At 43.6% G+C, this 16,599-nt stretch overlaps 1 protein-coding gene across 2 annotated transcripts in view; it reads left to right on the forward strand.

The window, feature by feature from the left end:
- Egfr (epidermal growth factor receptor) overlaps positions 1 to 16,599 on the forward strand; it is a 161,080-nt gene that overhangs the window by 126,237 nt on the left and 18,244 nt on the right. Inside the window, exon 1 of one of the 2 annotated variants that reach the window (XM_034983383.2) lies at positions 10,977 to 11,150. The exons of the other annotated variant lie outside the window; for it this stretch is intronic. Coding sequence (XP_034839274.1) covers positions 11,018 to 11,150 — 133 coding nt within the window. The 5' untranslated portion in view covers positions 10,977 to 11,017. Of the gene's footprint in view, positions 1 to 10,976; positions 11,151 to 16,599 lie in introns of those variants that run through there. 2 annotated transcript variants of the gene reach the window in all.

Below are 16,599 nucleotides of genomic sequence, written 5' to 3' on the forward strand. Positions count from 1 at the left end.
CAAATGCAACACAGGCATAAGACATTATTGGGCGGATGCACGTTTTGTATAGCGTGACTTTGTGTCGAAGTGACATTTTGCTCTTTGCGCAAATCATGGGGTAAAGACGGGAGAGCACATACGCTGCGTTCTTGCGGACTCTACGAATGTGCGCGGCGAAGCTCATCTTGTCATCAAAGGTTACACCCAAGTACTTGGTATTAGTTTGCCAGGGAATGGGGCGGTCGTAAAGAGTTATTTCAGTCTGTCGAAGTTTGTATTGTGATTTCCTTTTGGACTTTTGAAAGAGCACTGCTGCGCTTTTCTCCGGGTTAACCTCTATCCTCCAAAGGCGGAACCAGTGGCCTAGGCTACTGACTGCCTTTTGGAGTCGAGCTTTAACGTTCCGGTAGTTTAAGTCGGAGCTATATAGAGCGGTGTCATCCGCGAACTGGGCTATATGAACATGAGGGGATCTGGGAATGTCGCTGGTGTACAGCGCGTACAAAAGTGGCGAGAGCAGGGAGCCCTGAGGGACTCCTGCTCGGAGAGGTCTTGGGGAGGATAGGGTCCCATCCAGACGGTAGCGAAAAGTTCGATTGGTGAGAAATTCTCGTAGTAAACGTACGAGTCTTTCGGGCACGCCTAGATGGTAAAGCTTGTAGATCAAGCCGGCGTGCCACACCTTGTCGAAGGCTTTGGCTACATCGAAGAAGAGGGCTCCCGTTGGGATACCTCTCGTTTTGAATCGGTTGAAGCCGAGAAGGATGTGCTCCGTGAGGCGGTGCACTTGATGAACACATGAGTGTCTGGTTCGAAAGCCAAATTGCTCGTCGTTGAGGAGGTTTTTCTCCTCTACGACGGACCTAAGTCGATTAAGGATCACTTTCTCATACACCTTGCCAAGGGTGTTGAGCAAACTAATGGGGCGGTAGCTAGTAGGGAGGTTCCTAGGTTTCCCTGGCTTGGGGATGCCTATAACGGTAGCTTCTTTCCACCTGTCGGGGAAGGAGCATCCTGCCATGAGGGTGTTAAAAATTACAACCAGGAGGTTGATTAATACGTCAGGGAGTAACTTTAGAGTTTTGTTATTAATAGAGTCGGGGCCTGGGGCTTTTTTGGCGTGAAATTCTTTGATAATTTGACGAACTTCGCCGCTATTTGTCGGGAGGATTGGATCGCCACCTGGGGCGGAAGAGAAGATAGATGCTAGTTTGTTTTCAACTAGTTCTATGTGGGACTTGTCTACAGAGATGGTGCTCGGGGAGCATTGGGCTTCTAAGCTATCGGCCAAGCATTCGGCCTTATCGACATCTTCAAAGGCGGGCGGTTGATTGGGACGTAAAAGCGGAGGAGTGGCCGAGACAGGGTCGGCTTTGAGAGCTCTCGCCAGGCTGTAGTAGGCTACATGCGATGGCTTGAGCTCACTCAGCTTCCTGTCCCATTGTTCGTCGCGGAGTTCGGCAAGGCGAGCCTTTACCTCCCTCTGGGCTCTCCAGAGTTCTCTCCGGTTGTCGGCGTTAGGACATGCGTCATGGGCTCTACGTTTAGCGTTTTTGATGGTGATGAGTTCTCTGGCGTCGTCCGGCAACTGTCGACGGGTGAAACCGTTCGGCATCTGTCGGGAGCAGGCGCTTAGAGCATCGCGGATATGATTAGTAAGGTGCAGTGAGGCTGCATGCGCTTCATCTAGACTACCTATAATGTCAGGAATTTGAGAGATGTGCACTGAGTCTATAGACTTAAGATGCTCTGAGAGCTTCTTGAAGTCAATGACTGTTTTGGTCGGGGGGGCCGCGGTGGGCGGGGGTCCTAGCCGCAATAGGACGGGACGGTGGTCTGAGCCTAGCTCGGACAGCACCTCCAAAGGACTCACCTGAAGGGCGATGTTCTTTAGAAGAGCTATATCGAGTATGTCCGGTCTGTCTGTTGAATTGTCGGTCATTGGATAACGAGTCGGTGTGTCAGGGGCTATAACTATGAAGTTAAGATCGGGGCGGTGCGTCAGTCTTTCGAGTTGGCGTCCTCGTGAGTTCGGGGAGCGGCAATTCCAACTTTGATGTTTGGCGTTAAGGTCTCCGGCCACGATAACGGAGTCTCCTAATGAGAGAAGTGCGCGGATGTCACTTTCTAACAGATCTTTCGAGGGAGAGAGATAAACGGATGCTAGTATGACCGACGGATGGCCAGTCATACTCACCTGACATATGGAAGCTTCCATGTTGGTTAGTTGTGGAGGATCGAGAGGAGTGCAGTGAAGAGCCCTTCTGTAGTATATGGCAGTGCCACCCTTAGCAGTGGCCCTGTCGTTTCTGACTATATTAAAATTAGCAATTCTGGGATTACTTCTACTAGGTTTCAAGAAGGTCTCTTGCACTAGAAGAATGTCGGTTTGATGTGCACATACAAATTCGCGGACTTCGTCCATTTGGTCGATAAGGCCGTTCGCGTTGTAGAACGCGACTACTAAGGAGTGGGGTTTTAATCTACCTTTGGTCGTACTATCCATTATGGGTTGCTTTAAGGTTATTAATGGAGATGAGCAGACCCAAGTGTTGGGTAATAGCTAATTTGGGATCCTTCCTGAAGGTCCGGGCGAAAACTTCCATCTCCACTATATCAATAGAGGCGAGGACAGTTTCGATTAAGTGGAGATTATCCGCAGCGTTAGTCGCCGCGGATGAATGGAGAGAAGGCTCTGCTTGGGGCTGGGGCGTAGGCGCGGAAGCCTTTACCGGGGCTGATTGGGCGGGCTTGGCCGGGGCTGGTTGGGCGGGCTTTGGCGCAGGGGGGTTAGCCCTGGGAAGGGGTTTTTCCCATGCGTTGGTGGCCGGAGCCGGCGCAGGGACGAATTTCTGGGCGGGTTGGGGAGCTGCAGCAGGTTTGCGGCCGGCCGGTTTGACCCTTCGCTTTTGCTCCTTGGGGGCTTTAGGGCATCCGCGATAATTCGCGGTGTGCCCTTGAGACCTGCAAAGAACACAGCTCGGGGGTTCCTCGGTAGGTTGCTTCCTGGGGCAGTCGGAGGTGCCGTGGTCCCCTAGGCACTTAACGCACCTGGGGTGTGCGAAACAATTCCTTGCGGAATGGCCGTACATCTGGCAGCGATGGCACTGGCCCATCCTGCCGCGGTTACGGGGGGGCTCTATTTTAAGACCCGTGAGGCGACACACCGATGTGATGTTATTGATTTTCTTACCCGCGGGGGTAAGTTCGAGGGTTACGAGCACCATCTCGTAGGGGGCTTTGGTTCTAGGATGGTACATCCTGTGAACCTCTAGTACTGGCAGCTCCTGGGAAAGGAGGTCTGTCTTTATGTGGTCGGTGTTCAGCTCCTTCGGAAGGCCGCGAATGACTACGCGTAGAACGCGTTCGTCGGGAAGAGCGTAGGTATGGAACCCTACATTCTCTTGACGGAGAGTCTTGGTGAGGAGGCGATGGTCGCCTGAAGTCGGACATTGGACTTTGATTCCAATGGCGGTCGAGCGGGCACTCGTGAACGAGATGCCCCGCTGGTCTAACAGTGGCAAGATGCGCTGCCAGCTGAGTTTTTCCCTAATAAAAAGGGGAGGGACCTTTTCCCTTGGCGAATCCTCCATGGGGGAGTCTTCCGACTCCTCCTCGGGGGTTGCCTGGGAGGTTGTGGGTTGAGTACCGGGCCCTGAAGGGGCTGCAACGCCCACCTTTTTAGGTGGGTTTGCGTGGGACTTGGAGGCCTTCAGCTTTCGCTTCTGGGCCTTCGTCTGTACAGTCGTAAATTCCTCTGTTTCAGAGGAGGCTGGGGACGTCTCGGAGTGTGGCTCCTTAGGCGGGATCGGTGTTTGGGCTGAGGGCCCAGCTGGGGTTTTGGAGTGAGGCTCCCTATTGTCTGTCGGTGTCACTAACGGGGTATCGTCCTCCATGGCCATGGCCGAGGGAGGAGATGCCGGGGGTTGGTCAAAGCGCGCAGGCTGTCTAGTGGGGTCTACCTTAAATTTATTAAGGTAGATGGGGTTTCGGTTTTTGAGGTCGGCGATTAGTGCAGTCATGTCCAGGTCTTGCCAAATGGTTTGGGGCAGCTCCGGGCCCTGATGGGGCCCGGAAGTAGGTTGGTCGGGTTGTTGAGGGCCCAGTTTCGTGACACACTGCGCATCCGCTTATATAGTCTCACAATGACGGTGGGGCGATTACGTAATGTTAAATGAGCAATCTTTTTAGAATTATTAAAGACGGTGCTACCGACATATACATATATTTATATTGTGTTTGCACGGAACACCTACTTACTTATTAGTTCCTTTGCTTTAATGTTTAGATCGTGTCAATCAATGACATAGATGAAGAGTAAGAGCTGTGCACTGCAATTTTTCTTACGTTTCTTCCCCACAAAATCTGTGAACTATAATATAAATAATTAATTAATTTCGCATCCGATTTAAATTTTAAGATTTAAAGCATAGATCATATAGATAGGTATTATTTTTCGTCTTTAGTGGTGGTAGTAGAGCCATCTATGAAAATTTTATCGAACGCTGTCTGGAAACTTCTCAGTGGTGTATGGCCTTTTTGGAACTGTATGTTAGCTAAACAGTGCCCCGGAGGATGTAAAGTCGAACCATCGCGTCTCGACGGGGTACGAAGCTACGGGCCGCGGGCCGGGAATCAAAAATGCGTTTTTTATTAACCATTTATGATTCGCCGCAATTACTAACAGTTTTAATATGTTTTATATTAATGACCAGAAACTTTTTAATGTCCTTAGGTGGCGGCACGTCTATTGCTTGCATGTTTTAGCCTTTTTAGGGTTCCGTACCTCAAAAGGAAAACGGAACACGTGTAGGACTGTCTGTCGGTCTGTCAAGAAACCTATAGGGTACTTCCCGTTGTTCCAGATTCCAGAATCATGAAATTTGGCAGGTAGGTAGGTTTTATTTATAGCACACATAAGGAGGAAAATACGAAAACCGTGAATTTGTGGTTGCATCCCAAAAGAAATATGTTTATGAACAAATAATTTAGTATTTCAACTATAAGATTAATATTATATACAAAGTGGGGTGTCATATAAAATGGCTTTGGGCCCGATTTTCTTGTACACAATCTCTAAACTAAACTAAATTAACAGGTCTAAAACTAGTGCTATCCTTTTCCGCAAGCAAGATTATGAAAGGGATAGCAATAGATTTAGACGTGTCATTTTAGTTTAGTTTAGAAATTGTGTACAACGGAATTAGCCACAAATACCTGAACATTCTATAAAAGATTTTATTTATTTTCATGCATTATAGTTTTGGATTTATTGTGCAAATTGTCGAAAAAATACGACTGTATTATATTACGGAACCCTCAATGCGCGAGTCTAAGTCGCATTTGGTCGGTTTTTTTAGTAGAAACATAAATATTTTTGTATCGCTTTTGATAAAACATCGATTCCTCTGCGCTGTGAGACCCTATAACTTTTCAGTTATATTATGACCCTTAAAGTTTAGCTGACGTAGCATGAGCGTTATGTACCTACCAGGATTCCTCGCGATATTTTACTTCAACATTAAAACCAGTGATCCTAATCCTAATATAATATTATAAATGTGAAAGTGTGGATGTTTGGATGTTTGTTACTCAATCACGCAAAAATGGCTGAACGGATTTGGAATGGAGATAGATTATACCCAGGATTAACACAAAGGCGTTGTTATTTTTTTTATCCCGGAAAATCAAAGAGTTCCTGCGGGATTTTGAAAAATGTAAAATCACGCGGACGAAGTCGCGGGCATCAGCTAGTAGTTAATAATTGCTTAAAACGCACATAGCTCCGAAAAGTTAGTAGAGGTACTTGCCCGGGACTGTACCCCCGACCTTCCCAATAGGAGACCAACGTCTTAACCACGAGGCTACCACCCCCCTTACGGCTTACGTTACGCTTTGGTGAGCTATAGTTATATATACTATTATACTAGCTAAAGCTCGCGACTTCTATTCTACCCCTTTCTCTACTTTCCTTTTCCTCTAGAGGTGAATAGAGATAGGGGTAGAGGCTCTACCCCTATCTCTATTCACCTTTTCCTTTTACATATTTAGAAGATTAAGTATACTACAAGCGTAATCCGTAAGACCGTGGCGTGTGGAAGTCCCCACAAGAGACCAGTCCGCGACAGGTTGAGATAACAATCGGGGTATGAGGCGGGGGAATGCCTCGCACACTCGCACGTCACCCGTACTATCCCGCACTGCATTAGCGTGGGGGCTGTGTGGGTGTGCGGGGCGTTCCCTCCGCGATTGCCTACTATACTATTCTATATGTCCAGCAGTGGACGTCTATCGGTTGTTGATGATGATGATGATGACTACAAGCGTATTAGACAGTGCTGTATCGGCGTCAATATGTCCACAACTGGACTGGGCACTTGAGACTACGCGCGGCGCTGAACAAAGGGCCTGACAACCACCACTTGAATGCTTTGTGTTTGCTACAATGACGCTTTGATTCCACTATTGTTCCGAACAGGTAGCCGTGCAAGAGCCTTAGGACCAGCGCAGACGACGGACTTTTTTCTTTTTTTTTTTTTAAATATTAGCAATATTAATTATGACTTATTTTTCCGCTTTTCCCTCCAAATAAGCGAAAAGCTTGTGTTAGGAGTGGTTGCAACAATAGTACAACGGATGGGATTTGAATCGCCAACCTTTCGGAACTCATGTCCCCTCCTTAACCGATGAGCTATTGAGGCTGTCATTATAAATCGGATCCATATCCATACAAATATTATAAATACGAAAGTGTGTCTGTACTGTCTGTCTCACTGCTAGCTTTTCACGGCCCATCCGTTCAACCGAATTTAATGAAATTTAGTACAGAGATAGCTTGCATCCCGGGGAAGGACATAGCCTAGTTTTGATACCGAAAAATCAAAGAGTTCCCACGGGATTTTTTAAAAACCTAAAACCACGCGGGCGAAGTCGCGAGCATCATCTAGTTATTTATAAATGCGAAAGTGTATCTGTCCGTCTGTCAGCTAGTTTTTCATGGCCGATCCGTTAAACCGATTTTGTTGAAATTTGGTACAGAGATAGCTTTATCTTTCAAGCAAATTAAGGAAAACCGAAGTGGGTACAAAATAAAAAAAACATATTGGATTACGTTACCTATTATATATATAAAATAGCCATAGATTTTTTGTGCTAAATAATATGATAGGCCGTTTAACGAAGTCTGGGCCAAGGAGTATTTAAATGAATAAATCAAAAGATACTTAACTCATAAACTGACACATTACTAAATACTTCTCCTAAGCCCCGTATATTTTAAGACCTTCGTAACAACATTCTAATCTAATGAAGCTTTCTGGAATGTGAGGCGAGCTGAGGCTTTTACGCTCGGACATTTATTACTAAACCACTTTCTGTAAGATCCAAGAAATAACAACATTTACATTGCGTTTGTAGTATGTCATTGGAGCCAGGAAGTTGGTATAGAACGCGCAAGGGATTTGTTACTGGTGATTTGACCATCTCGTAGTCTCGTAGTCACGCGATCGTAGTGGTCGGTTACTCGACTTTCGTATAGAGTTCAACGCGCGTGCGAGCTTCACAAAATAAATAGTAGAGTAAATACGGTTTTGTAACATTTATAGTGCTTTATTTTTCTTTTTGTTTGAAGGAGGCTGTAAGCACGAGAAGTAGATTAATAATTCTATTTCGAGTTAAGTTTGCAGTCATTTATGAAGACGGATTTAGATTAAGTATTAGAATAGATTCAGAAACTCTGTAAATAATATTAATTGATAAGGAAAATAAAGGCTTAATAATAATAATAATAATAAAAAATGAAGACGGATCTTACGAATTGCATTTCGAGTTGGAGCAGTTTAAAAAATTGCTCTGCTATATCAGTTAGGTACTCTGGTTTTCCTACGTATCTCCACATTTCTGATTTTCTCACTTAGGGAAACTCCAAGCATAGCTCTATCCATTACCCACTGGATGATTTTGAACTTGAACTTTCTATTCCTAAGTATTTTTTTAAATTGCTTGATAGGTTTACGCTTGACGACAATCATGCTTAAAAAAGCAATGATGATGTCTAGGTTGGAGCGAACTTGCCTAGAATTGGTATAGATCACTTATTATAAATGCGAAATTGTGTTTGTTCGTTGGTTTGTCCTTCAATCACGTCGCAACGGAGCAATGGATCGACGTGATTTTTTGCATGGCTAGAGGTAAAGACCTGGCGTGTGACATAGGCTACTTTTTATCCCGGAAAATCAAAGAGTTCCTACGGGATTTTCAAAAACTAACATCAGCTAGTAATTAATAATTGCTTTAAACGCACATAGCTCCAAAAAGTTAGTAGAGATTCTTGCCCGGGACTGTACCCGCGACCTCCCGAATAGGAGACCAACGTCTTAACCACGAGGCTACCACCGCCCTTACAGCTTAGGTTACGCGCTTAGGTGAGCTATAGTAATACTATTATACTAGCTTGAAATAAACTTAACTTTTTCTTGAAGTTGGTTAAAAAGGCGAGCTCCAGTTTTACAGAGTTCAATTATTATTATTCGTATCAGAGGCAGCACGGGCTACAATGCGTACTTATTAAACTTTTGTTGCGTAGCTTTTTTCCGAGTCGAGTCGAGTCGAGGCGGCCGGCGCGCGCATACCTGCGGCCTTCTCCGCGTTTACCTGTGCTCGTAACAGGGCAAAACCACTCCGCGTAGACCGACGCATGCGTAGACACGGCAATTTTTAAATATCATCATCATCATCATCAACCATACAATTCACATCTTCCCATACAGTAAAGTAAAAAGTCCTGAGTGTGAGGTGCAGGGCTCGATTCCCGGGTGGGACAATTTGGGCCCTGGTCTTGTGGAAGGCTACAGCCGTGGCAAGTTACCACCCTACCGACAAAGTTGTGCCGCCAAGCGATTTAGCGTTCCGATACGATGCCGTGTGGAAACCGATATGGTGTATGGGCGTAATATAACTGCTCTATCCTTTCCAAGTTAGCCCGCTTCCATCTTAGACTGCAGCATCAGTTACTACGATTTAAGATTGCAGTCAATGTAATTAAAAAAACCACTTTATTTAATTCTAAAAAGTTCTCTAACTTTTTTGAGGTGTGTGCCTTTAGATGGGAGATTAAGGATCTGAAAACCTGACCTGACTGACTGACTGACTGACTGACTTATCTATCAACGCACAGCTCAAGCCACTAGACGGCCGGGCTGAAAATTGGCATGCAGATAGCTATTATGACTTAGACATCTGTTAAGAAAGGATTTTTGAAAGTTCAACCTCAGGGGGGTAAAATAGGGGTTTGGAACTTGTGTAGTGCACGTGGACGAAGTCGCGAGAATAAGCTAGTCTAAATATAAAAGAGGAAAAGCTGACTGACTGACTGACTGACTTACTGACTGTCTGATCTATCAACGCACAGCTCAAACTATTGGACGGATCAGACTGAAATTCGGCGTGCCGATAGCTAAAATGACACGGAAGTCCGCTTAGAAAGAATTTTTGTAAATTCAACCCCTAAGGAGGTTAGAAAGTGTAGTCCACGCGGGCGACGTCGCGAGAATAAGCTAGTAAAAAATATTTTGTATGAGTATTTTTCATAGCTATTTGTGATTCCACTTAGTCCTATGTTAATTCAATTATTAGCTAAATCTCACTCATTTACAAATCATTAGTATGCTAGCCAGGTCTGTGTGGAATGGTAACAAGAATAGACGCATTTCCTAGTTGGCTTTTCAGACTAAATTGTTGAGCTTTAGAATAGTTTACTAGCGACCATCCATAGTTTCACTCCCGTGGGAATTTCAAAAAATCTAGTCGTGAGCACAGAGTAAAGATGGTATGTAGCTGATCTACATAATTTCTCTATTCAAAATTTCAGCGTTCGCATAGATGATAGATTAAGATTTTTATAAATCCCGTGGGAATTCTAAAATTTGCCGGGATAAAAACTAGCCTGAATGATATAGATTCCTCAGATCTTATATCCATGCAAAACTTGAATTTGTCAAAATATTTGTACGTCAGGGTTTCCTGACAGGATATGTTGGTTTAACTCTCTATCTATTATAAACACCTTGTCTTCCCATATTCACACAAATAAATTATTTCATTTCATTTCATTTCATTCAAAAAATCGACCGTCGATCCGTTGCTTTTTTGCGGCGCAATCAAAGAACAAACCAACAAACAAACACACTCTAACATTAATAAGACGAGTGATTATTATATGTATAATCACTAGCCTATTTTGCGACTTCGTCCGCGTGGACTACACAAATTTCAAACCCCTATTTCATTAGGGGTTGAATTTTCAAAAACCCTTTCTTAGCGGATGCCTAATACGTCATAATAGCTACCTGCATATCAAATTTCAGCTCGATCCGTCCAATAGTTTGAGCTATGCGTTGATAGATCAATCCATCAATCAGTCAGTCAGTCACCTTTTACTTTTATATAGTCATTCAGATTTTTGTACCAAAGAGGTACTATGCTATGCTATGTAGGTGCATATTAAAGCTGTGATAAACTTGCTGGTTCTCGGTTAGTGGCTTTTGGTAGTGCCACTATTCTCTATATACCTACCTAGTCTACTGTCTAACACCTGTATTCACAATCATTACCTACTATGGCATTGCGCTCGAACGCATAGCGTAGGTTCCACCATTCAGATTACTGAAAATTCACGTGACCCTGTATTATTGAGTAATCTGATTGGTGGAACCAACACTGTGCGTCCGAGGGCACTGTGAGACCTCATAGTAATGATTGCAAATACGGCTGTAAGCCACCACGGCACAAATTACTTCGCCAATGTCGCGAAGCTCGAAGAAAACACGAAGGAAGTTGCTCGGGTTCAAATCTGATAGGAATGTGAATTTTCCTATCAAAAATTTTCAAAAACAAAAGTAAAGGTAAACAATGACATCTCTAACCATGTTCGACGTCTGTAGCTGCGTCCGCGCACCGTAGTCCGTAAAACCGGGCGGGCCAGTACACGATGGAAGTTAGCCGCGCTCGGTTGTGGCCTCGCGAGTGATGTGGCAGCATGTTGGCCCGCGCCTTGTTCTGGTGTCTGTGCCTGTGCCTCGGCCTCGAGGCGGCGGGCGCCGCGCGGGGACACCGGTTGCACCACGTAGTGCCGGCGAGGCACAAACACTCCGAGTTCGTCAAAGGAAAAAGTAAGCTCGGATCCTGATCAAATTAAGGCTTTGTACCACATATTTAGCGCTTCTCAAACATTATGTGACCGTTTTCTGGTGTTTAACGTGACCATATTATAATTCGTCAAGGGAAAAGTAGGCACGAACGGAAGGTTGTATTTAGCGCAACTCGAATATTTTGTGATGGATTTCTGATGTTTAATGTGACCATAATATGGGTTTTCCGTGGACACTAAGGACACAAAGAATCAAAGATTCACTCTCAAACATTAAGCTCGTCAAGGGAAAATTAAGCTCGGATCCTGATCAAATTAAGGCTTTGTACCAGATATAAAGGCTTCTCATACATAATATGACCGTTTACTGATGTTAAGGTGACCATAATATAGTTCGTCAAGGGAAAAGTAAGCACAAACGTAAGGTTTTGTACTTACCTGGTACTTAGCGCAACTTGAATAAGTATTTTGTGATAAATTTTTGACGTTCAATGTGGCCATATATATAGTTTGTTAGAGGAAAGTACCTAAACCAGGGCATAAAGAATCAAAAATTCAATCTCTAACGTGACCATGTGGGTAGTTGGAGAAAAGAAAAATAAGTTCGAATAACTCAAAACTATCATTTGTGTGTAATGAGCAGTTAAAAAAATTGTGATGAATTCCTGACGTTTCCGTGATAATACAATATTATAGTTTGTCAAGGGAAAAATAAATTCGGACTCTGTTTAGAATAGTAAAATTTGTACCAGACAATAACCGCTTTTCAAAAATAATGTTACAGTAATTTTCTGACGACGAAACAAATTCATGTGAGAGATATAGCTCTGCCTCGTTTTAACTGTGTCTTAAGTCTAAGCAAAGTCAGAGTGCGCTCTATAGATCTCACCCTAATAGTGTAGCTCATTACTTGACCACTTTACAGTTACTATGAATAGCAAGTTTAAGATTTAATGTGAGACTAATTAATTTCTACCTCAAAATGTAACTTATTGTATTTGTAATTACATATTAACTGTTAGAATGTAATTGAGAATTGTGGCTATTCCCCATATAACCTAATTGCTTATTGATTGCTTAACTACTTTACGTTATATGACAAGTCCCGCATTGCGATGTCGGAAACTTGGTCACCCTCCCACATATACCTACATGTTTAGATGATGTCAGCATAGGCCTACTATAGTACCCGACAGGTCGAGATGGCAATCGGGGTATGAGACGGGGGGGACACTTCGCACCTGAACATCACCCCCGCTATCCCGTACCAGGTTTTAAAACCTAAATCCACGCGTCGCGGGCATCTGCTAGTCTTCTATAAATATATAAAAGGAAAAGGTGACTGACTGACTGACTGACTGAATGACTGACTGACTGACTGACTGATCTATCAACGCAAAGCTTAAACTACTGGACGGATCGGGCTGAAATTTGGCATGCAGATAGCTATTATGACGTTGGCATCCGCTAAGAAAGGATTTTTGAAAATTCAACCCCTAAGGGGGTTATAGGGGTTTGAAATTTGTGTAGTCCACGCGGACGAAGTCGCGAGCATAAGCTAGTACATAATAAAAGTAATTGCAGACCCGTGCATTGCTGGAGTGTGCTGCAAATCAAATAGTCTTTACAACATTTTCTAAACAATAGTTAGATATAAAACGATATATAATAACGAGCCATGGGCTAATCTCCAGATTAAACACTGCTTATCTCAGGTTAACAAACGTTAAATAGTAAACTACGCTAGCAAGAAGAAATGTAGCTATACCTACTCTGCGACAGGTCGAGATGGCAATCGGGGTGGGGACGCCCCGCACACACGCACAACCCCCGCGCTAACTCAGTGCGGGGTAGGGCAGATGACGTGACCTATTCAGAGTAGGTAAAATTTTACGCTTCCAATCCAATCCAATCCATCAGCCTGTTTGCGTCCACTGCTGGACATAGGCCTTTCCAAGAGCGCGCCACCAAACACGGTCCTCAGCCTTTCTCATCCATCCGCTTACTGATTGCCAAATTTTTTATTTGACGAGGATTCCAAACGCGCCCAGGTCTGAGAAGAGCCCACAAAAACTTAGCCGGGTATTCGATAGCCGGGTTTTTGGATTAAACATCGTACATGTGTACGCGCGCATTTTGTGTGTGTCTGCCTTAATGAGGCTGATAACCTCAGAATAATTTTTTTTGGTTATGGTTTTACGAAGCCGCAGCCATAGGGGCTCGCGGCAAGCGAGAACAATGTAGGTACATTGTTAGGAAAGACAATCACTCTCTCTTTGTACAGATTTTGTAAAGCTCGACAGTACTAATTCTTTATCGAAGTCGACAGCCAAAATATTTCTAAAGTATAGTCAGTCACATATGAATAAACTAGCGACCCGCCCCCGCTTCGCACGGGTAGCTTATTACGATTTTCGTAGGGATCTCTATTTGTTTAAAATAAAAAATAAAAACGAACTTAAAACTAAAGCTACGAGGGTTCCAAACGCACCCAGGTCTGAGAAAAACCCACAAATAACTCCACCGAGAGTCAACGCGTTAACCTGAGCGACCACACTTGAACGGTTAACGTCTAATGCCAATGAGAACACAGAATGAGAAGGTTTCCAGGCAACGTTCTAGAAAATTTTCATAGATGGCGCTGAATATATTACCACCACTAAAGACGAAAAATAATACCTATATCTATATCACATATGCTTTAAATTTAAATCGGATGCGAAATTAAATAATTACTTCTATTATAGTTCACAGATTTTGTAGGGAAGAAACGTAAGGAAAATTGCTTTGCACGCTAGCTCTTACTCTTCATCTATGTCCTTGATTGACACGACCTAAACATTAAAGCATAGATCATAAAGATATAGGTATTATTTTTCCTCTTTCGTGGCGACCTATGCGAAATATTCAAGAGACATCTATGAAAATTTTATTGAAACTTCCTCATTGAATTGGTGTTAAAATCGTCTATGGCCAAACGGCAATGTGAATGCCATTGTCAAATTACCGCGTTAGATCGTGGCTACACTGCCTACACCTACGGTTAACGGCTATTAACGCGTTGATCAACGGCGTTTCCCGTTAATGTAGCCATGGCTTGGAGGGACCATGGAGAGCACTCCAAAAGTGTGTAACAGAACGTAGAAGCGAGTTGTAGCATGGTACCTACGTGGGTGTAGCCGCTTATGCCGATTTACACACACGCGTGAATATATTGGGTACGTTCCAAAATGAAAGTAAAGATTCATGGTGTAACCGAGATCTGTCACTCGTTTCGCGCGAAAACAAATAATAATTCGAAAGATTCGTAACAAAAGGGCGTATACAATGAACCAAAAGCTTAATTTGCTATAATCCGCTGAAACAGGTCGAATCTGTATAGTGCAACATGCAGCATGCGAAATGCACCGCCCGCCCTCCCACTGCTAAACATGCAGGATGAAGCAGCCACCACCGGAGCATCCTCAGGAGATGTAGACCTTACAATGCACAATTGCAAAGTCCACATCTCCTGAGCCGGTGAAGGGTTGATGATGATGAATATGTACCGTTTGTCAAAGTAACTACATACAGTTGTTTAAATTCGCTTGACTCTGTTCCGTTTGTGCGAGTTGGCCTTAAGTATTTCGTTGAAACAAAATCTGTTTTGAGTTTGAGGTTTCACAGAACTTATTGTTTATTTAACTATCAAAACATATTAAGCTGACCGTGTAATCAGTTCTTGATTCCCATTACATTTGTTGTAGGTATGGGCTTTGAAAGCTCTATTGTTCTATTTTATTGTTCTTGTAACTGTGGACTTCCGGGCTTAAACTATGGCCTTCGAATAATGTTGCCATTTGCCAATTATGATATGTATAACCCGGTGAAGCTGAGTTTGCACCTCGCGTCGATTAAAAATTAAAATATTTAAAACAAGTGGCTGACAAAAATTCGTAGTACGTGTATGTTTGCATCTTTGTCACTGATACACGTACCTACTACGAATTTTTAGCTGCCACTTGTGTTGAGTTTTTAATTTTTAATCGACGCGAGGTGCAAACTTAGCTTGACCGGGTGGTATACTGATCCGAGACATGGTCGCTAACTATGGGCCTTATAAGAAAGCTCAGAGTCACTCAGCGGGCGATGGAGAGAGCTATGTGCGGAGTTTTTCTACGTGATCAAGTCAGAAACGAGGAGATCCGTAGAGAGAGAACTAAGGGCCTAACATGCGCCCCGCGAGAAAATTTTGTCTACGCATTATCTCATGTTTCTTCATACAAATAAGACGAGTAAATGCGTAGACAAAATTTTCTCGTGGTGCGCATGTTAGCCTAACTAGACTCTACTTCTTCTACGGATCGGCTGTGTCCTTTACTCTAGTTACAAGAGTAAAGGACATAACCCAACGAGTTGTAAAGCTGAATTGGCAATCATCATGATCAACCCATCGTCGGCTCACTGCAGAGCACGGGTCTCCTCTCAGAGTGAGAAGGGTTTGGCCATAGTCTACCACGGATTGGTAGACTTCACACACCTTTGAGAACATTATGGAGAAATCTCAGGCATGCATTTTTCCTCACGATGTTTTCCTTCACCGATATTATTAATTTGATATTGTGCAAGTGATATTTATTTATTTAAAACGCACATAACTCCGAAAAGTCAGAGGTGCGTACCCAGGATCGAACCCTCGACCTCCGATTAGAAGGCGGTCGTCCTAACCACTAGGCTATCACAGCTTTGGCAATGGGCGGAGCTAATAGACGTTGAGGTCCTAACTGCCAAGGGACTGGATTGGCTGTGTAGGTACGCCAGGTTCCGCATGCCTGAGCGAGTTCTTCAAAATGCTTTCTAAGGTCCAAACTTTTCGGAGCTATGTCTGTTTTAAGCAATTAATTAATATCACTTGCTTTAACGGTGAAGAAAAATACCGTGAGGAACCTGAATGCATAAGAGTGCTCTATAAGTGTGCCGATTCGCACTGGTCAGTTTGGTGGACTATGGCCCTTCTTATTCTTAGACGAGAGCCGTGCTCAATCTATAATATAAAAATGAATCACTAAATGTATTGCTGATCGCAAATCTCGAGAACACCTGAACCGATTTCGCTAATTTTTCTTTTTATAATATTCATGGAAGTACGAGAATGGTTCTTACTGAGAGAAAAATTTAAAAAATTTAGGCGGAACGAAATTTGCCAGGGCAGCTAGTTAAAAATAAAAAGAATATTAGCCATGTTAGTCATGACTACCGGACCCCCATTCCCCTCCAGCTAAGTGTAAAGCTTGTGCTGAGACTTGTAACTTGGAAGTAGGTACGACAATAGTGCTACGGGTGGGGTAAAGTAGCTTTTGTTCGTATTCAAATATCGTCAAGTTCTGTCAAAAGGTACCTAACCTAAAATACAGTGCGACATGGCTATCTTGGTACATGGAGAAAATCGGAACTAACGTTACCGTCAAGTGTCCCCTTTGTTCTTGTTTGAA

Source organism: Maniola hyperantus, chromosome Z, assembly GCF_902806685.2.
Source record: "Maniola hyperantus chromosome Z, iAphHyp1.2, whole genome shotgun sequence".
Taxonomy (NCBI): domain Eukaryota; kingdom Metazoa; phylum Arthropoda; class Insecta; order Lepidoptera; family Nymphalidae; genus Maniola; species Maniola hyperantus.